At 36.2% G+C, this 23,446-nt stretch overlaps 1 protein-coding gene across 1 annotated transcript in view; it reads left to right on the top strand.

The window, feature by feature from the left end:
- The window catches only part of EPHA5 (EPH receptor A5), a 141,311-nt gene that overhangs the window by 29,774 nt on the left and 88,091 nt on the right, over positions 1 to 23,446 (top strand). The window contains exon 3 of the mRNA XM_053461697.1: positions 11,963 to 12,626. Within this exon, the coding sequence (XP_053317672.1) occupies positions 11,963 to 12,626 (664 nt within the window). The remainder of the gene's footprint in view (positions 1 to 11,962; positions 12,627 to 23,446) is intronic.

Raw genomic sequence — 23,446 nt, 5'->3', positions numbered from 1 at the left:
CATTGTTATATTTAGTATGACATTTCTGCTGCAGCTTAGCACTTTGAGTTCTTTTTGTGCTTAATAATTTAAGGATGAGTGCACACATTATTAAAAAGCTTAACGCATTGTACACCGCGTTGGCAATTATTCAGTGTTTGAGTGACATTTCTTTATGCATTCGGTTCGGCATCTTTTTAGAATGCAAGCTGACTAACGTGAACTGAACTATCTCTGACAGTTGTGCTAATTGTTTTTGGTTTACAATTCTTCCTTTTTTTCCCTTTTATATTTTTCTATTGATAGGATCCTCGTGTGCAACAGATCCATATAATCATCTTTGATTGCACATTATGAAGAAGTGTGATTAACTGTGAAACATTATATAAGCATATGAAAGTTAATGAAAAATCTATAGGAATAAATATAAAAATGATACAGTTACAGTATATATATATATATATATATATATATTAACATATTTATTTTAAAGTCTTTCAAACATCTAAAAATGAACTGGCGTTTTAAGGAAAAATACAGCTAAAAATATTCTAAAAATATGTATAATATATAATAATATAATATATAATAATATATAACAACATTATTATTATTATTTATTCACTACTCATAATGTTTATTATTATTTTAATACATTATACATAATATGTATTTATGATCAACATATGTTCAAATTTTAATTAAAAAAGCTAGAAATATTATACCGGTTTCTTTTTTTTAATTCACTTTCGTTCTTCAATATTGTTGTTATTATATATTTTTCAGTTATAAGAAAAGGCATAATAACACATGGTGTCCACAATGTGGGAAGAAGATATATGCTCAGTAAAAACTCTTTGGAAGCAAAGCCATGATATGAAAGCAAGAGAGTTTTTTTGGCAAAGGAAGCAATTACTGGTGGCATGATTTATTAGCAAGCAAGTAGGAATGGAATATATATATATTACCGCAACATTTCAAAAAGCTGAAGAGGGACATATTTTAGGGTTATTTATTTTTAGAAGTACAGTATATTTTATTTACACAATTGAATTTGTACACATGTTCATATACACATTATTGTGACTTTTAAGGCTACAATCATACAGACACCAAACCAAAATCAGTTGTATGTGTCTCCTTAATAGAAGTACATCAGAGGTCTGTAGCATTCATGCCTAGGGTTACGTGGGATGTAAGTCAACTTGATTTTGTCTATGGCTTGTCTGAATGAATTAATTTTTATGTACATGCCATAGCATGATTTACCCACTGAGGGGTCCAGTTGATCCTTATGATTACATGATTGAAGTGCTGTAAAAAAATAACTAGTTTCAAGAAAAATGGACATAGCAGTATTATCCAAAGAGAAAATAGAGTCTCCACCTTCACTAAAAAATTTAAACTTACATAAGCTTCTGGAGATGACCCCCCTTAGGTTCCAAATGCTTAAATAATTTTAAATAATAATACAGGGGTGGGTGAATAAAAAAAAAAAACAGCATTGAGGTTGTGATTTTTTTGGGTTGTGTAACATTGCCGAGAACAAATCAGATCATCTATGCTAGTAAATAAATAGGTCTGCTTATCACTGTGTGAGCATCTTTTAATTATTGAATAATTTATAGTTAAAATGATTCCATCCTTAATGGCATAAGGGTTCATGTGCTTCCGAGTCAGTGTTTTAATCTCGCGGAGAAAGTAGTGGCTTTTGGCCTCATCCAATCACTTCCCAGGTTCTCACTTTTTTTTCTTCCTCCAGTAAATTTATGGGGTTAGCCCTTTCATTGTGATTAGCTATTCAAGACCCCTTTTGATGGGGCCAGGAGCCTGTGAGGCCAGCCCTGAGAAGTCACCAAATATGTCCCACAAAATCCCTGTCAGTGCTCCTTTACTTTACGTTGTCTGCAATTATTATTTTAAGTATCCTTAGTGCATTTGCGCATATAGACAATAAACAATTTGAATAAAAATAACAGTCCAGAAAGCATTAAAAGCACAGGGAATAAGCGCACATAAAATGCAATGTATTCTTTACTTTTACATTTTATGTTTATTTTTCAAGCCATAAAGTGATACATTACAATAATGGTATTGATTCCACTTACATTTTTCTTTTATATCTGCTACATAATGGAGTTCGATTGACTTTTCTGCTGTAAAAAAGACATCTTAGAACCATTTATACAGACAGTGGAACCAGTCTAATCTTCTTATCTTAAGATCACATTTCACCTAATTGTCACAATGGAATCGGTCCATGATTGGTCCATAATTCTTTCCATATGCTTTTCATTCACAAGTTCTAATTTCTCCATAGGATTTTATTTTTATTATTCACTCAATGTTTAAATGTGAATTACATTACGTTATATTATGCATATTTATTTTATATGCATTTTATTGGTATTGGTTAATATTAATTTATATACAATACAACATATTTTTCTTCTCTAGTTGCATCATGGATTGAAAGAAGGTGTTTTATAAGATATTTTGATGCATAACATTATGAGGTCATATGTAAAACCTCATATTTCAATAAATGTCCTACAAAGCTATGGAAAGCCCTGGATTAGTGTTTTATGACTTTACAATCGAAGAAATAGTTTATGTACCTAAGATCATGATAAGATAAAGCAGTGGGAATTAAACTAGGCATGCAGTCTGTGTCTAGGGACAGATGAAGCCTGTGATTTTGTGGTTATTTTGCATTACATACTTAATAGTTCACTTCATAATAACATCTTGTCAAGATTATTGTAGCTCTTACCAACACTAAACACAATAGCACTAATAATAATAATAATAATAACACCAAACACAACTGCTTCCTACTATTATTAACCCCTTAAGGACAATGGGCGGTCCTTAAACCCATTGAAAACAATGCATTTTGAGCCCCTACATGTACGGGCTTTGTCATTAAGGGGTTAAATTATTCGTTTATGTTCTCTATGGCAAACGTACTAAAGACTGTAAAATTGAGCACACACCAGGAATATAGGATCTCCAATGAGCCTCCCAACCGCTTCCCTACGTTACATGCCACAAGGACAGGAATACGAATGGATGTACCTGGGACCTTCCAAGGGTGGGCTACCTAGAGCTCTCCGTCTTCTGTGCTTTCCAAGTATTTTAGTGGGAACGTGTTGGAAGAGACAATGAGCTACTCTTATATAGAAAATATATTTGAACATATGTCTATATCTGATTTATTCAAGCACACAAAACATGGGTTTTGAAAACTCATGTGTGGCAAGAGCCACTGTATGCTGTTGCATGATGTTGCTGCTGTTGCACACTAGTCTCCAAAACTTTCATCTTAAATAAAGATGCGTATAAAGATAAAAAAAACAATTTAATCCAACTGATCTTAAAGTTCTGATTAAAAAAAAACTTGTGATAAATATTCTTATTGACTTGGTATATAAATCTATAACTAACAGGGTGTTTGTGCTAGGTCAGGTTATATTGTTTTAGTTAATCTGTTTAATTGAAGTATTTGAAATATTCATATAATGTGAAAAAAAAGGATATCCAAAAGGATATCTACAATTTAATAACGGCTAACTCTTGAATGCTCATTATTATGCCCAGAACTCAATTAACTTTCCAGCCAAGCTCACAAATTAAATGAATTCTGAAGAAATTTACAGCTCCATAAATAATCACAAATCCTTGATCGTGACCTATATTAACGCTGCAGAAATCAAATTCAGGATGTGCAAAACATATTTTATTATTTCTGAAATATCCATACATTGTCAAATTTTGTATCTTTATAGATACTTTTGGCTAGTTACTCTGCATCAATACACATAATGATGTGTAAATAGACCTAGATAGAGGAAAGAACTGGATGCTTATTTTTTATATTCCCTAAACAACTATTATTATTGCTAAATCTTTAACATGAAGCATGTTGTTTTAATTGTTTAGTAATTTATAAATCAGGAGACAATCTCACCTTTCATGTCAACTAAATGTGCATGGGAAGTTTTTAGCATTAAACATTACTGCTTAGCAATTAAAAATCTGTTCTTAGGGCCATCGCTCTTTTGCTGGATCACCAGAGCCTCGTGAAGGTCAGTCTCAGTGAATCTGTGCTCCGCTTGGCATGTATTGTATTTATATGTGTTGTGTTTCATGCGTTTGCAATTCCCAGTCTTATTTGTGCAAATTAACACCAATCAGAATGCTCAATAAGCGACAGCATAAGCAATGACCTTTTGGGATGAGCAGTGCTGTCACATCACGGTGGAGGTCTCTCATTAGTGAATTAATTCCCCATATTTTCACAGTTTGTCTACCGAGTGACTCTACTGATAACAGAAAAACAATTTATCTAATATATATTAACAATTTATCTAATTGCCTTTATCTTGAATTCCTAGAATGCACTTCATACTACATATAAATATAAAAAAAATACATATCCAAGTTTTCTATTATGTCTTTCTGGTTTTTATTGGCTTTATGTTTTTTATTTTTTTTTATTTTTATCAAAACCCCTATTACCAGGTTCCTTATTTATTTATTTACTTTTTTTTAGTTGAAAAGGATTTCCGTTACAGAGTAACAAAGTAATTAGGGCAAGTCCCAATAATGATCAACTGGGATGGATGTTTAAAAGGGTTTCTCTTTACACAATTCTCTGACCTTTCTGCTTTGTGCTTGTAGAACACCAGTGATGACTGCCGTTGGCATTCAAAAAAGCAGAACGGTTGTTCTCTTTAGAGTTCCTGCCACCAACAGCAAACAATGCTGACTTTGCTTAGCTCCTCTTTTTGAATCACATTAATGCTACTCACGCCAACCAGACTGAAAGGACTTAAGTGTTTATTAGGGGAATATAATCATTTAAGCCTGAATAAGCTTTAGAGGCCTAATGTGGCAGTTTGGTCAACAGAAATGAGATGTAAATTTGTGCTGAATAGCTTCTGATTACAGAAAAAAAAGATTAATGCAAGATTTGAAATTGATTTATGGCTGCAGTTGTCAAGACGCATGTCATGAATGTAATACTATCTTTGTGAAATGCTTTAGACAGATTACAGCCCATGGAACACGAATAAAACTACACTGTGCTTTACGAGTTGATATTTACTGTGTTTTTTTTAAGACTGCTTAATATATATATATATATATATATATATATATATATATGTATATATATGTTCTATTAATATAAGGTCAATGCTTACTAATATCCCCTTGTCCCAGGATAGTAATAAATAAATATGGGCTATTTTAAAGCTAAGCATTAATCCCTACCGCATAGTTTGTATGCTTGGATGCTTGCACAAGGATTGTTGAACAGACATGATATTGTCGACAAACCTAGTGGCAGATTAGTTAGTGAGGGTTTGCCAAAATCTGTGCTATTGAACTTGGATCTCCCCATGCTGAAAAACAATCTTCAAAGAACAACAAAGAATTGCAGAGATTCTTCTCACTGGAGAGTCCAGTCTCACATAACTAGAACATCTAGGCCAGCGGTGGTAAACAATTAGCTTCTAGGTGTTGTTTAACTACTATGATGATTAACAAGCCATAGGCTAGTGGAACTTCATAGGAGTTTTAGCTCCATATAGGTGATGTATCTCCTTGATCTAGGCATTTGAATTGTTATCTAAGTCTGTCTGTTTTTCCAACTCTTATCTCCTGGGACACAGGGGTGAAACAAGTTCAGATGCGGCCCCAGGCAGCTGACATAAGGGGCCAAATATACCAAAATTATATATATATATATATATATATATATATATATATATATATATATGTCTATCTGTATATAAATAGATGTATATGGATATCCATATTTTCTTTCTACAATTTTGAAACTTTTTTCTTAAGTCACACGACACGGTCACAGCAGAATTCATCAAAAGACTGGAATACCACAGGAATCATATTTAAGGGGACCACAAACATTTAGAAGGACGCCACAAAGCTGCACAAAAATGATTACAACAAACTGAATGTCCACACATAACCAAGTATAAACAATTCTTTTCATGCACATGGATCCAAACTCCTAGCTGCACAGAGTATCTCTGCTTCCTGGTAAGGGAATAATTATGCGGTAACTTGGAGCCTTGCCTTTTCCTTTCAAGAAGAGAATTATGTAGCTTCCGCTCTTACTGTCTAAAACATGTGGCTATGAAAGGAATATCTTAATTACTGTAGCCACATATGACAGGAAGTGAAAAGCTTCTTCCATCTAGGCCTCAAACAAATAAATGACACAAGTAAGCAGCAAGTGGGGGTCTTTTGCCACTACGGGCCCTATGGCAAATGTTCTTTATTGTTAATCTGCCCCTTTCACTCGACTAGTGCACTTCCTTGCTCTGTTTTGGTACAGAATATTTGAGCTTCAGGTACTTTCAGAAACTAGAAGGAAGGAGACAGACTACTGCAATACGTGAGTATATATATATATATATTTATATATATATATATATATATATATATATGGAATCTTTCTAATACAGCTGGCCTATAAAATATTTAAAGAGCTGGTAAACTTTTACTGTAAGGGTGAAAATATTTTCCATTTTCTGTAGGAACGGAAAGAAGCCAGGTGTATCTGCTAAGTGATACCAGTAAGAGTAGATTTAAAATCCATTCAATATTTTCACTGTTGTGATGATATTAGTGCCATTCTTTTAGTTGTGAATACTGACTTCCTAAGCATCCTAGCAGTCATCAGCCTGAGTTAATATTGACTTACTGTAAGTCATTGTTTGCTTCAAATTAAATACTAAGTTAGCAAGCAATAATAGGATTAAGGTTTAAGATGCAAGATCCCAGAAGGAATGACTTGAACTAAGTGTTTAATACGTTATTAAAAAATTTAAAACGAAAAAAAAATCTTCTCCATGTTATCAAACCACTTACTTGTGGCCCGATTCAGTGGGGATTATTTAAATTGTTTTAATGATATGCAAATATATGCAATGATAGATGAAAATGAGAATATATCTTCCATTCCCACACACGGGTAAAACAATGCTATTTTCTGAAGGATGTATTTGGAAAGAACGTTGATTATCAGTGTGCCAGGAAAAAGTGTATTCATACGAAACCAATGGATGTTATTGATCCAAATAATATATTTGTAGGTTGTCATATGCATAAATAACAAACTGAGTAATGAATTAAAAAAACCTCAGAAAAATATCTGAGCTAATAATAATACGTTTTGAATTGTACATTTTATCTTGAATGGACAATGGTCTACAAGCAAAAAATTATATATATATATATATATATATATATATATATATATATATATATATATATTTAAAAGGAAAAATATTTGTTTCAGTCTATATAAGAGGGGTTGCACTTGATTTTATAGAAATGTTGGCAATAGATGTGAACATGTGGATGGCAGAATCTATTGAAATATTTGAGATTCAGCAAAAAAGGTTTTTTTCGCCATTGTTCATCAATCGATTTTCGCCGTTGTTCATCACTCGATTTTCTTCTAGGCAATGCCCCTTTAGCTACCCTGTTTGATTATAGGCAAGGCTAGATGGATGCCATTTAGAAGCAAATGTCACATCTGGGATAAAACTGCTATGGAATATAGCATCAAAAACGTTCACGTTATTTTTATTTGTGCCAGCCCTCTGACAAAGCCAGTTTATATATGGCCGAAACATGCATCAGGAACTATAGACAGAATGCAACCTTTTCACATACAACCTCTAAATCTGCCTAAAGGTGCCTATTTAGTTTTAGCCTTGAACCTATGAGGAAGTTTTTCTTTTTTATTTCTCAATATTTCTGTGAATATTAATAAAAGTTTTAATTATTTAGTTGCTTCAGATGTGGTAGGATTAATTTACCGTTGTTCCTCCAGATCTGGAAGTGCATTATTCTTTATGTCTATATGGGGAAATAACTATGTTTTTTGTGGGATTTACTCCACTGGGGTAACTCGGAATAGCTTTAGGTTTCTCCCGGTAAAGCTATAGGTTTCTCCAGGTAAAGTGTTTGTGTGGTTGTCATCAAAACATAACTATAGCAAAACTATTAAAATTACCCCAGACTCCCAGAAGGGAAAATATGCCCCTACCTCCAGCACTCAAATGGTTAAGGATATGTAATTTTGAGCATTGTCTCTGAAAGGATGAATGTGTGAAGACTTGTTAACTGCTTTACTGCTAAGGATTAACAGAGGTTCAGTTTCATCCTCAGAGAAATGTGGGTAAAGCTAAAGTATTACAATATATACAGATAACTAAACAAACACTTCAAACTCCTTCCAGTATAAGTAATAAAAACATAATAAGGTAGAAACTTAATAACAGACAACAGAAAGCTAGCAAGTTTCAGCAGAAACAAGCAAGAATACCTTTTATTCGATAAAACCAAAAGAAAATGGTTTTGTAATTTGGAAACTGAGCTCGAGACAGTTGATTTTAACTGCTTTACTATAAAGATAAAAAATAATGGGCACCAACTAGGACTTTCTTGAAGATGTGTGCAGTGTCACAACATGCACTTTTATTGCTTACACTTGCTGGTAATTGGTAGGAATCATGACAACATACCAAGCACAGATCATTAGATTTTAATTGAGAAGACATTTCTTTACCACACCTCAAGGGCTTGTGTGAGTTTCTCGTTAACTATTTGGTAAGAAAAAAAAAAAAAGCATGGAGACTCAGTCGTGCTGAAAGACAAGCAGGTGCTGAAAATCAAACATGGAAGGGGACACATTATGAATTGTCTGCATTAAAATAACCTACTTGAAACACTCAATGTGTTTGTAATATTTTTTCATACATGCTTAACCAACAGGGATAGACAGGAACATCAGCTGCCAGAGAGAGTGAGATTTTTTTTCTGTGTTCTATGTGTTAAAATGTTTTTTTTTACTGTGTGTCGAATGAATTCTGTAGAATTTGTTAGGCTAAGTATGCAGCCAATTTAACCAGTTTAAAAAATATTGAAATGAGCTTGTAACTGAACTATTGTCAAATAGGAGGACATATATGACTTTTTTTTACATTTTCCATTGAATCACAATCAGAAAAAAAAATTGAGATGCTTTTCGAAATATAGATTTCATCAATCAAAATAAATCTGACAATTGTTAAAAGTTTAAAATTGGAAGTCTATTTTTCTCTGCAAGTCTCTCATTTATCTCCTTGGGGATAACATTATGTAGGATGGATTTTGCTAAATAACAACTGGACTACTAACTTGGTGTGCAAGAGAACCAATTTAGGAGGTTGATCATGTTGGTGAGCTATGGCTGGTGGTGGTATGTTGTTTTAATCCCATTGAGTAGCGACTTGGAGGAAGAAGTCTATCGTGGACACTGCAATATCCGTAATTTATAACGTTTTAAACTAAAGTTGTACTGGTCTACCATTGTCTAATAAATCCAAACTTATTCTAAATGTGCTTAGGGGAATGCTTTTTTTTTCTGGGAGCAAGATAAAACAGGCATGGGAAAAAGAATGTGTTGCTTCTCATGAGATATAATGAAAGTTAATTTTGGGACACTATTTATAAAAATGGCTTTGTTTGACCTAAAAAATTATTCCCGGACATCAGTTTCTCTTGAATTTTGTTTCTAAATTAAAACTGCTGTAAGGCCATGAACTGCATCCAAGGGAGATAATTTGATGGCAGCTAGGAACCATTCGGTCCATCTAGTCTGCCCATTCTCCTGATGTAAAGGCTAAAACCTTATTCAGTCCTTTGTCTCATCTTAGATCCATGCCTGTTTATCTACCGCCCTTTCAGTAAAGTAAAACTTTCATACACAACACCAAATATATTAATATCGTGAAAAGAAGCTACGACCTTAGGAAAACTATTTCTGTGGTGCAAGAGATTTCTGTTTTGGTGCTACTTGAACCTAGTTTTCTGATCTTGCGTTAGTGAAAAAGCACTGACATAGAAACATTGCTTTCATGAATGATTGAAGACCCAACAGTTGAATCGCATTTGTGTTTTGCTTAGTGTTGCTATCATAGACTCCGAGGAATATTTAGCACACAGTAAATGCAGAACAACAAATTTCATCCTCCCGTTACACATGAATTATGGCTTAAATTTCAATCTGTGCTTTGTGAGGATTCAAAATGATGCAATAAATTCTTCTGATGGATTAGTTTGTGTAGAGAATATACTGGGATAATTGTTTCAGATCCGTCACCTTAACAAAGAAGTCATTTCTCTTGTAGTGATAGGTTGTTGTTTTTTTTATATATATAACAACAGAAGCATGAAGCATACTATTATAAATGTTTACACAAAAAAAACCCTCTTTTGGTATTTTTAAAATAGAAATATTATCAAGCATTCTTATTTAAAGAAATGCATAACCATATATATTTGAATGTAAAAGGTAAATTGTTTTAGTAGCATTTTCCTTATGTCCAGAGTGGAAAGAATGAATGAATGAATTATGTAAAAAATGTATATTAAAAGTACCACTTTACTGTATGAATAAGTTCAATATATATATATATATATATATATATATATATATATACACACATTCTTTTTACCTTTATACATTATTGAATATCAATATTTTTATTGAAAAAAAAAGAAAGATTAAGACCTGAATGTGAAAACTAGCAGTAATTAATACATAATATACTTATTTCTACAGGGGATAAGAGAATTATACCATTTAGAGTATTCTAAGCCATTTTCTGTTAATCAGAGAATAAATACAGGGTTTATTGTTTGCTTTCAATACAGATGACAGTGATAAGGTTAGGACACGAAAGTGAGGCTTACGCAGAATTGGTTAGGAGTGTGCCAAGATATGATTGTGCCTTTTTCCCCCTGTGGATTTAAGGAGATAAGCAGCCTTGGGAAATTACCATTTAACGCATCTCTTCTCATGCTTCTTCAGTAGTTGTGTTCATTTTAATGGAAGCCTATCTCGGGATTTGTATTGGATTAGCTGGGTACTTTCACATTCCCTTTGTCTGCTTACCGTCATGGAAAGCAGGTCATGCGTTATGGCATAATTTCATCACACATAATTATTGAAAGTCTACAGAGTCTATTACATCAGCAAGGATGAATGAAATGCAAAAGTGCAGATTAGCTGGGTTCTATTTTATAACCTTTTGTGTGCCAGGTGCCAAGCAGTGCATCGGCCACTCCCTTACTGAAAAGGCTGGAAAAATTTACAGATACAGCGTACATACAGGGCCGGCCCGACAATGGAGCCGAGTGGGGCAACTGCTCCAGGCGGCACTTTTGAAGGGCCGGCACTTTGCCGCCCCAAGCCCTTTTTTTTTTAAACCGGAGGAGAGAGAGGGGCGCCGAGTGGTTTTCGCTTACCAAGTTGTCAGTAACCGCTCGGCGCCCCTCTCTCCTCTGTGAGCCTTCTAGCTCGTTCTCGGTGCCGGCTTGTAATGCTGAGCGCTGGAAGATGACGTCATTTCCGGCGCTCAGCATTACAAGCTGGCACCGAGACCGAGCAGGGAGACTCGCCGCAGGACTGCTGAAAGGTAAGTACAAGGGGGGGGTAGATAATGGGGGGGCGGCAGGGAGGGAGAGGAAGGGTAGATACTGAGGGGGGGGGCGGCATTTTAAACTTCGCCCCCGGCGGCATTTTGTCTTGGGCCGGCCCTGCGTACATACTTCTGACAATGCTATGGACACCATATCGATACCATTATACTGAATTTAATTAAACCATATCTATGTTCAAATTGCAATTATTACAATTAAAAGTAATATCATATTTAATCACATAATAAACAGATATAGTGTATACAGCCTACCCCCCATCAAGGTTTCCAAATTAACCAGCTAGTCAGAGATATTACTTTAATATTTTATAAAGCTATATCATACAATATAAACTGCATAGCATATTGATAATACATTCTTAAATTCTGGATTGAATGTTGGTTGACATTAGTTTTAGTGTGCTCTACTGAAGCCTTGTAAAATGTAATAACCTTTTTTTTACTTTATTACACAGTGGGAAGAAATTGGAGAAGTTGATGAAAATTATGCTCCAATACATACGTACCAGGTATGTAAAGTGATGGAACAGAGTCAGAACAACTGGCTTTTGACAAGCTGGATCTCAAACGAAGGAGCCTCAAGGATCTTCATTGAGCTTAAATTTACCCTTCGTGACTGCAACAGTCTTCCAGGTGGACTTGGTACCTGCAAAGAAACCTTCAATGTGTATTATTTCGAGTCCAATGAAAAAGATGGCCGCAATATCCGGGAAAACCAATATATAAAGATTGATACTATTGCAGCAGATGAGAGTTTTACTGAGTTGGACTTAGGCGACAGAGTTATGAAGCTAAACACTGAGGTTAGAGATGTAGGACCTTTAACCAAGAAAGGGTTCTACCTTGCTTTCCAAGATGTTGGAGCTTGCATTGCCCTTGTCTCTGTACGTGTATACTACAAGAAGTGTCCATCAGTGGTACGAAATTTAGCGTTATTTCCTGATACAATAACTGGGGCCGATTCTTCGCAACTATTGGAAGTATCAGGAATGTGTGTTAACAATTCTGTGACAGATGAAGCTCCCAAAATGCACTGCAGTGCTGAAGGAGAGTGGCTTGTTCCAATTGGAAAATGCATGTGCCAAGAAGGTTATGAAGAGAAGAACAGCACATGCCAAGGTATGTCCCAATGTTTTTTAAATAAACTAAATAAAATGTGGAATCAACTGGTATATATTCTGGTATATAACTTTTGGAACATTTTCACCTGCCTAAAATTCCTCACTTCGGAAATCTGATCACCAGTAGGGGAGACAGAAAGATCTCAGAAGAGTGCTGAAAGAAATCATAGTAAATGTCCTGTTTACATTTGAAGCCTATACTCCCAACTTCCAACACTGTTTTTTATGTTCCTAACAGTCCCTGCTTGTTCCTGATTTCTGCTGGTAATCTGTAAAAAAAATATATAATCTAATGAAGAAAGGAGTGAGGGTACTTGCTGGTGGGCAGCTCTGTAAGACACTATTTTTACCACCCTAATCCTATGATATTGCTGAAATTTGATATACCATCCAGAGCACAGTGGAGTAATGATTAGTCTGAAAGACAGTAAAATAAGGAGAGAAAAAAAGCCTCCAGGGGTTGAGGTTTGCTGGGTTTGGGAATATTTCCAAAACGTTGAATTTCTCAGAAAAAAAAATACAATAAATATTCTGGCTGTTGTCCTGGGTGACTGCCAGCCAGGCCACGCTCATTGTTTCCCTCAAACACATTTCAGTTGAATGAATCTAACTCCCAAATGATTTATTTAGCTGTTTGGTGAGCACATTGACTACACAACTGGCGGAATAGCTTTCCTAATTTACAAAAAAAACAAAACTGGGGCATGTTATTTGCTTTTTCAACAACAGAAAAAGTAGTATATCAATGGCTAACATTTTGAGCTGTTTCATTATGATAGTAAAAGAAGCAGCCATTGGTGGTGCGGAGCGGTGCAGCAGCTCTTAACTAGGGCCCAATCTTACTCTCTGATAATTGGCACAAGTGCATGCTTCTGCTATAGTGGTAGCTATAACAAAGTTTAAAATTTGTTTTTTCCTCTTATCACCCTGATCTCTCCACCAATTCATTAAACAACGATCAAGAAGTAGGACTCTGTGATCACACAGTGTGGTCAGCTTTAGGGGGATCATCGGAGGCTCATGCACATAACTTGCGGGGTCTCTGTAACAGTTCGGGTTCCCCTTCCAAAATGTCACTGATGGCACTGCAGCAATGGAATGCTGGAACTTCAATTCAGGCAATTTAATCCATTTGCTGAATGTGCCAGCTAGGAGCCAGAGATGATGCCTCCTGCTGACATACTGGTGACCAGGTTGTTGGCAGACAGCCTGATCGTCCTCATGCGAAATTGTGAGGATGTCCCATACATACTAGTGATCATTGCAAGGTACTAGATCCTTAAGGCAGAAAATTATTAAAAGCAAACTAATTTGAAGCAAAGAAAAAAACAGCTGCTCCTGAGAGTCATGAGGGGGTGGCTCAAAGTATACAGAAACCAACATAATTAAGATCTTCAGTATTCATCCTGTTAAAATGTAGAGACACCACATACGTAATTTAACTTTTTGTTAATATATTCATTTTTTAGTAAGCTTAATATTTATATTTATAATATTTAGTTGTTGATTGAATCAATTCAGTTAAATCAATTATTATTATTTAGTATATTTGTATGTATATTTATTATTATATAGTATTTTTTTTTAAGTAACATGATATATATTATGTTTTCTCATCTTAGAAGTGTAGTTAGAGGCTACTAATTTAAGAGCTTCCTATTCTGCCTCACTTAACAAAGCTGTGAGATATGGGTTCCTGAGACCAACTGCTAAGTCTGTATTGACCAGTACTCACACAATGAAAGTTCAGCAGACAGTGTCAACTCAGCAAAACTGACATGTAGAAGAGGATCTCAGTAAAGTTTTAATCTTCAGGCTGACAATCCTTGTAAATATGTACAGATATGCAGGTGAAAAGACAGTAGTTCTTGCTAACAAATCACATAAAAATGGCTGCTACCAGACAGTATAGTTAACAGCACAGAATCTACCGGAAAGGGGAGGGGTTAGCTGAATACAACCTGACTAAGGGAGCCCAGCAGGGACAAATAACATACTAGCCAGTAGCAAACAGCATATAAATCAAAATACAAATAAACCATGAGACATGACACTCCCCGCATGAAATCTTTAGATTTCAAAATTATCTGAAACACAATAACTATTAAAGTCCACAAGTGAAAGAAATGTTGCAATGGGGAACGCAGAGTGGAAGAACATATAATAATACAATTATAAACAGAATAAACATGAAGTTGAGCCGAAAGTCTCAAAGGTCATGTATCGATGATGTGAGCCATAGTCCAAGATGACAGGGTTCAGAACTCTAACAAGTGGAACCGATCTTCAGGCTAGGGAAGCCGCACTAGGCCAAAACTTCCACCAACCCATGTTATACTCCAGTGAGGATAGAATGTTCCAAGAATGCTCTTGAGTGACACAGCTGGCAGTTCATAAACGCGTTCCGCCGAGCTGTGACCTGAGTAATAGACTGTCAAGTGGTTTCTTCCCTTGGCAGAAGAAGTACCAGTTCGGTGATTGGCCGGAAGAAACGGCGTTCAGCACCTCCTTTAGTCACCTTGACTTCTACCTTGCGGTTTCTTCCATCACCACTGGGCATGACCTGAGTGATAATACCCATTGGCCATTCGTTGCGATGAATCTCATTCTCCTTCAAAAGGACAAGGTCACCTACCTGAAGGTCAGGTTTAGACGTCTGCCATTTGTGACGGCTCTGAAGCATGTGTAAGTATTCGTTTCTCCAACGACGCCAAAATACATTAGACAGATGTTGTACCCGCTGCCATTGGCGTCTGAAAATATTGCTACAATCAAAGTTCCCAGGAGGAATTGCAGCAGTCCCGACCTTTTGGGTGAGTAGTGTAGCTGGGGTCAGAATTATAGGGGCATCAGATCCATACTCCTTTTCTCCTCTTTGAGTTGTCTTACTCAATCCGTCGATTGCCACCGCAGGAGAAGGGCTGCGACCATCTGGCAAAATGTGTGTTTTGAAGGAAGAGATCTTGGTGGGTATCTTCATTTTGCCTGTACAGATATTGCCTATGATAACCCAACCTAGATCAAGGCGTTGGGCGAATGGAGCATCATGTGGTCCATTAATTTGTTGACGTACCTTGTGTACTTGGAGAATGTCTCTGCCCAGGAGAAGTAGGATATCGGTGTTCTTGTCGAAGGCTGGCAACTCTTTAGCTATAGCCCTAAGATGAGGATGGTGAAGAGCAGCTTCTGGTGTGGGAATTTCTTCTTTATTGGATGGGATCTGGTTGCACTCGATGAGTGTAGGTAAGGGGAACTCCTGATCACCCTTGAGAGAAGATAATACGAGTCCACTGGCTCTTCTTCCAGAGACCTCTGTAATGCCGCTGCATGTACCCAAAGTGTAAGGGTAGGCGTCTCCCTTTAAGTTGAAATGATCAAAGATCTCCGATCTTGCAAGGGACCGATTGCTCTGATCATCTAGGATGGCATACGCTTTAAGAAACCTTTCTGGATGACCTTTTGGATATATTTTAACTAAACATATTCTAGCACAGGACTTGTCACAAAGGTCTTGTCCGCAGATTTCTGTGCAGGAAGAAGACACTAAGGTTGCTACTTGGTCTGTAGTCTCCCCGCCGTACCTTGACACAGGAGGGGAGTCTGCAGAAGTTGCAGGGATGTACTGAGATGGATGTAGCGCCTGCACGTGATCCTCACAATTGCACTCTGTGCACTTGATGGGGGTTTTGCAGTCTTTGGCAAAATGTTCAGTAGAAGCACAACACCTGAAACACACCCCATATGTCTTTAGGAGCTCCTTGCGCTCTTGGAGAGGTTTCTTTCTAAAGCCAATGCACTTTTTGAGGGGATGAGGTTTCTTATGAATAGGACATAGGTGGTTAGGATTCTCAATCTTTTTACCTTGACTGTTCTCGTCAGGAGTTGATGTAGGAGGTGGAAGGACATTAGTCTTTTTCACCGATAGTGGACCCCTGTAGTTTCTAAGATTAGAGTGCGGTCTGTCGTAGGCCTGAGGGGGGATGCCAAGGGCATTGAGCTCATTGTAGGAGAAACTAGGGTCATTCTTAGTTTCTGCAATATTCTTGACAAACTCACAGAAGTAAGAGAATGGGGGAAAGGAGACTTTATTCTCTCTTTTATACTTTGACCCAAGCGTTACCCATTTTTCCTGAATATTGTATGGCAGCTTGGAAACTATAGGGTTTACTCCACGAGCAGTGTCTAGATAGCTGAGGCCAGGGAGGTAAACGTCTGCTTTGGCCAGCTGGAGCTCTAAGAGAAGGTCACTGAGTTCCAGGAATTTCTGATTGTCCTTACCGGATATTTTTGGAAAATTCTGCAGTCGTTTAAACAAAGCATCCTCTATGGCTTCAGGGCTACCAAAACTTTGTTCTAGTCTTTGCCAAGCAGCGATGAGGCCGGCTGCGGGGTTATCAATGTGGACAGCCCTGAGTCTCTTGACACGCTCTGTAGACTGTGGGCCAAGCCACCTGATCAGCAGGTCAAGCTCCTCAGCAGGAGTAATGCCAAGGCCACTAATTGTAGTTCGGAAGGTGCTTTTCCAGCTTCTGTAATTTTCAGGCTGGTCATCGAACTTGGAAAGGCTAGTTTTGGTGAGTTCGTGGCGAACCATATACTTTGCTAACTCTGACATCTCGAAGTTTGGGCAGGGAATAGCAGGTTGAAAGGTGTTGATCATGTTGTCTGTGGTATTCTGGTTGAGCAACTTAGGGTAGTATGGGGTCGCATAGGTATTTATCCCTGGTGGCGGTTTATAGTCTGTAGACCTGGTCAGGGATACATTTGGAGCAGTATTGTTGCCAGCGATTTGGCGCACTGCAGGAGAGTAGATTCGCATCTGGGGTTTTATGTGTTGAGCTTGCTGATGCATTATGGTGTGTGAAGAAAGGTCAGGGCAGTTAGTGGTTAGTGCATTGTACAGACCTTGGGCGCAGGGGTCTGCCAAAGAGTCGGTGCCGTGTTGCTTTGGAGGAATATCTCTACTGTCAGGAACATTTGAGGCAATGAGGAGATCACTATTTTGGTTTAGTACATAGTCATTGGTGCGCTTAAGGGGATCCTCGGTATCCAAGTCACTTAAGCTGGCACTGTCTCCCTCACTCCCGTTGGCAGCTTGTTCTAGAACTCTTAGTGTTGCCATGGCTGTGGCGTGCTCACATTGTTTCTCTAGAGCTACCATTTCTATTTTAGCCTTCCTTTGCGCAAAGGCTGCCTGTATCTTAGTAGCCTCTGCTTTAGCACGGGCTTGGATAAGCTGCTGGTTGAGTGTTGAACTCTTTGAACATTGTGAGGATTTTGACCTTGAGAAGTTTGAGCGCTTTGAATGCTTGCTAGATGCCGAAGTGTGAGAAGCAATCTCTTGGAGTTGAGCAATTCTCTCCTTGGCTTTTACATTGGTTTCATGTACTAAATTGTCTCTTTCTGAATTAAGGCATTGGAAATGTTCTATTTCCTTTAAAGCATCTTCTGAATTAATCTCCTGTAAATTAGAGACATAAATTTGGCTGTGAGCAAGATATTGTGAATGTGCTGTAGAGAGCTGTCCTAGAGCTTCCTCTAGTAATGACACATCAGAAGCGGTCTGAGTGATAGTGGTGGTACAACTCATCACCTGTTCCCAAAGCCATTCCATGTGTTGCAATGTTTCACAGTTTATGTCTTTAAGTGCCTCAATGATCTTCCAGGTAGGCCTTATGCTGCGTTTGCTTCTAGCTGGATTGACATCTATGATTTCCTCATTTGAGGCATGTTGCTTTTCCTGTGGTGATAGTGAGCTACTTCTCTCTGCCATGTTTCACACAGATGAGGTAGCTGGCTGTCTAACAGGCTTATGAGACAGAGGTAATACTAATCTACACAGGTCCAGTACAATAGGGCTGCTAAGCTGTGTTGCTAGCAGTTGTAACTGTCTTTTCACTATTCTGCCTCACTTAACAAAGCTGTGAGATATGGGTTCCTGAGACCAACTGCTAAGTCTGTATTGACCAGTACTCACACAATGAAAGTTCAGCAGACAGTGTCAACTCAGCAAAACTGACATGTAGAAGAGGATCTCAGTAAAGTTTTAATCTTCAGGCTGACAATCCTTGTAAATATGTACAGATATGCAGGTGAAAAGACAGTAGTTCTTGCTAACAAATCACATAAAAATGGCTGCTACCAGACAGTATAGTTAACAGCACAGAATCTACCGGAAAGGGGAGGGGTTAGCTGAATACAACCTGACTAAGGGAGCCCAGCAGGGACAAATAACATACTAGCCAGTAGCAAACAGCATATAAATCAAAATACAAATAAACCATGAGACATGACACTTCCCCTTTTACCAGTATAGTTCGAGGGCTTTCAATAAGTTTAATAAGCTGGCCTCTCTAGACGGGAGCACTGAAATCTTGAAATCAGCCCCATTCTGAACACACTACTGGGATCCTATTTTCATTGGTTTTAGCTTCTAGAAAAAAGTTGTGTAATTCTTATGTAATAATATAAACATAATATGTATAGTTTGGAGGAAAGAAGAGAGATGCGAAACATTAAACTACTTAAAAAGGAGTTAGGAGTAGTAAGTAGGGAGGAGAAATGCTAGAACTAATGCTAGTAAGGAACTAAATGCTAGTAAGGAAGTTTAACTTCTTTTCTGCTGTCAAATTCTATGTTTCTATGTAAAGCTATTTTCAAATTTATCAGGGATAAGCATTGATTTAAACCACGTGATGAAGCACTAATATGCTAGCATCCATTCACAACACAATTAAAATAATATTTTTTTTATATTGTGTTAGTAAGAACAAAGATTAGGGATAATATAAAAATGTGTCACTTTAATGAACAGTATTACTCTATTATAAATAACCCAGTGGGGTTTCAAAACCATAACTACATATTTTATATATCATTAGGTGAAATTAGCCCACATAATATTGCACAAGAATTATATTACTTACGTTCAAGACACTTTGTCCCACAACATTTTACGCCACGTCCCATGCTGATTCAATTATGAACTTAGTTAAAAAGGCTGGTTTTCTTTGGTTGTCTCTACCTCTCCTTCGGGACAAGGTCTTTGACAGATTTCTGAAAAAGCTACAAATAGTAATAACTCTTTGTCACCAAACTGGAATGTATTTAAAGAATACAAAAAAAAAATAAAGGCCATATGCTGTTGTATAAAACATTTGATTCTCTAGAGTTGCACATAGTTTACCGTAGAGTTTCACAAGTGAACCTAATGTTTTTTTTCCTCTTTTCTGATTTACTAGTTCACGTCCACTAGCTTATCAACATACTGTGTTGGTTGTTATATATATATGTGTGTGTGTGTTTTATTTTTATTATTATTATTATTTTTAATTATTATTTTTTTTTTTTTTATTATTATTATTATTTATTTAAATTATTTTACAAAAAGTAAAGTTCACCAAAATAAACTTGATGAAACATACAGTGCAGACTTATTTAAGTGTAACCGTCAAGTTAAATACAGAAAAAAAATCAATTATCACCTGATTGAGATGTTGGAAGGTGTTCAGAACAATATTATTTATTTAAATAATAATATATGATATGTATTTTTATGTGAATTACTCAAAAGCCCCGATCATCTTGACGTTGCAAACTTTAGGTTTAAGTAGTTTATTGTTTAAGCTTTAAGTGAATAGGTGGTCCTTTCGAACCATGATAGAACACAGCCCGCCCATCTTTTTATGCTGACATGTATATATTAGAAATATATTTGCTTTTTATGTTTTCTGCACATAAGTAGCTTTTTACATAGAAATTATGAAATGCTTCTGCAAATCTTATTAGCTTCAAATATAGGTGTATGTTTCCATGTTATGGTGCATACATGAGAGCAAACGAAATGTACCTTTATCTTTTGTCTCAGTGTAGAAAAACTCATGTTATATGCTAAAGTATATTCTGTAGGGAAGCCTAAAAAAAAAAACTTAATTTTGCAGATTTTGACAACTAAATATAGGCTTATGTTCAGCCATACCTACTTGCCCCTTCACAGTGGCTTAAACATTTTTTTGAGCCGGTTGAATGCATATTGGTCAAAAATGATCAGTGCTTATAGTGACACGTACATTATGTTAATAAATACAAGAAGCTTAAAACACTATACATTTGGATATACAATTGATAATCTTAGGGTTACTGGAAAACCCCATGTTGTAAATTTTCTTTTAAGGAAAGATTTTATCAGGCTGCACATTTTTTTCCTGCAGAGCAGCCCATATTATTTATTTATTTCGGGGGTTGTTTCTACATTATTTTTGCTCTTAGAGTTCAAGCATGATTTAATATGTCACAATATCTTTGCCTAACTGGGTCTGATTGTCTGACATACTTCCTCTAAAACAGGGCAGCCGTCCTTTCAAGCATGCTGCTGCCCAGACAAATGACGTGTCACAACAGTTAGAACTTGTCCTTGTATTATGACAGCAGTAGCTTCCTGCAACAAAGCCAGCAGCAAAAGAATTTCTACATCCATAATACCACAGACTCATCTCAGGTCATTACAGACTAAGGCCACACACCCAGGTACTTATATATATATATATATATATATATATATATATATATATATATATATATATATATATATAGCCTCATACACCAACTAAAGCTTGAAATAATTCATTACTCATTCACGTGACGTGTTTGGGCTTGGGAATAAGGATTTGGTCGCTGGTTGGGCAAAGAGCAAAAAAAGTACCAGTTAATTAAACAATAAGTAATAAAAGCTAGGTAATAAATTGTCTGTTGCATTTTTAGAAATAATCCAATTTAATCCAAACAGTAAAACAGTGAATGATTTAGTGAATAAATAAAAAAATTAAAAAGTGGTAGTTAAATACTGTTTAGCCCTTGACCATTCAGTTCTCTTTACTAAATTATCAGTAGACATAATTCGTTCTACTGTATTGTTTTTTTTATAATTGTTCACAACTATTGCCATTTTTGCCATTCAGTAGTTTTTTCTTTATCATTGTGTGAAGGAAACACTACAATGTCGAGTAACCTTTAAGATTGTACTCTGAGGGCAAGTGTCTCCTATATATGCACAATTCTGTCAAATATTTCTTTTTTTGCTTTTGAGATGTTTCAACATGTAAATAGCCAAAAATTAGTATAAATATCTTCCAATTAATTCTTAAGCAAAAGTCTTGAATTCATATCATCTGCCATTTACTTATACACATTTGACTATTGCCTTGAGTTGGTAGTTGAGAAGAGTCAGCAACAGCATGCTGATGAGTTGGGCAGAATGTTCAACTCACATATTTACTACTGCCCAATTGTTTTTCAACTAAAGCTATACTACACTTGCATTAAAACTTGACTGTAGTTCCTCACAGACAAGTTGTATTTTAATGAATACACAACCTGGTCTGGCAGCGGTAGCATACAAGAGCATGTGGCTTGAGTCGTCATCAAGTTAACCCTCAACTGCACTTTTTAGTAAATAGTCCCATTTATAAAAGTGTACGTTGACTGAGGCACAGCTCCCCCTTCCCCTTGATCCTCACCGCCTGGATCTCCACCCAGGCTAGACCACGAGGAAGAACTGTACACCTCTTCTTCAATATGGAGACACGTGGAAAGACACAAGCACTGGTGATGGCCATAAAATAATTAGACATTCACTTCTGACAATAAATAAAAAAAAAAAGGCTTTGTGTGCTTCTGGATCCATATTTGTGTCTGATAATCATTTGATGATCAGCTCAAATAAGGATCATCATGTTTAAGCTTCTGATTTTATAAAGTACCTGTGTTTAGAATGGCTACTACTCACTGCTTGGTTACACAGAGATTTTTTGTGGATGTTTCACTGTTCTGTGAATATTTAACTGCAACAAATGTTGAACAGCACAAGTTTGGGCTATAAATAAAGTGATGTGTGGATGCAGATGGCTGCTTTATGTTTTTGTAATTGCTTTTTGGGAAACAAAATATGGTAAGAGGAAATATAATACAGTAAGGGGAAATACTTAGTGGTTATTTATAGAAGTTTACAGAATCAAAAATAATGGAATACATTCTGGAAAGACCATTTAAAGGTGTATAAAAGTTTAAACAGTTTTTGTTAATGTAAAATGTCTGCATTTTTTTTGTGAACTAAAGCAATGTTTTATGTTACTTTTTGACTATATTTTTTGTCATAAAACAATAATATATTAGGCCAAAACAGTAAAATATATAACTTTTTCCATTTCATATTCTGCTATTTTTGACCAGACAGTATCAAGTTCAGTTCAGCAACAACCGATTTCTTATTCAAAAGAAGATGTCACTGTGAAACAGTTGTACAAGCCCCCAAAAGTACATGTTATTACCGTTACCTGAAAAGATTAAACATCTAAAAATATTGGCCCCTCTATTTATTTCCAAACGTTAAGAAACTAATCCAAGGTATACAAGCATAACAAAAACAGAAACTTAATTTGAAGAATAATGAATGAAAATTTTTACTGTTTAATAGCACAATGACTTTGCTTTTAATTAACGGATTGGTTTCAGTACACGTTTTAATTACTGATGTTACTCAAGAACCTCTGTACTCCTGAATACACTGTTAATGATCAGGTTATAGATGCAATGTCTAATGCAGGAGGCCAACATAACTTTTTTGTGAGAATATGATCTACATTTCTCGAGGTGCTTGGCCTGCTCTAGCTTTTCAGGTGTCTTTAAAGTTGTAGTTCCATAATGGTTTGAAAACATTTTGGTTCCTCATTGTGTATTTACACTGTTGCAGTGTCTGCAAAGTGCATGCTCAGCCAAAACGTTGAGTGTCTTGTTCCCAATTATTTGGATTTTATCCCAATG

Source organism: Spea bombifrons, chromosome 1 (assembly GCF_027358695.1).
Source record: "Spea bombifrons isolate aSpeBom1 chromosome 1, aSpeBom1.2.pri, whole genome shotgun sequence".
NCBI lineage: Eukaryota > Metazoa > Chordata > Amphibia > Anura > Pelobatidae > Spea > Spea bombifrons.
This window is presented reverse-complemented; position numbering and strand designations above follow the sequence as displayed.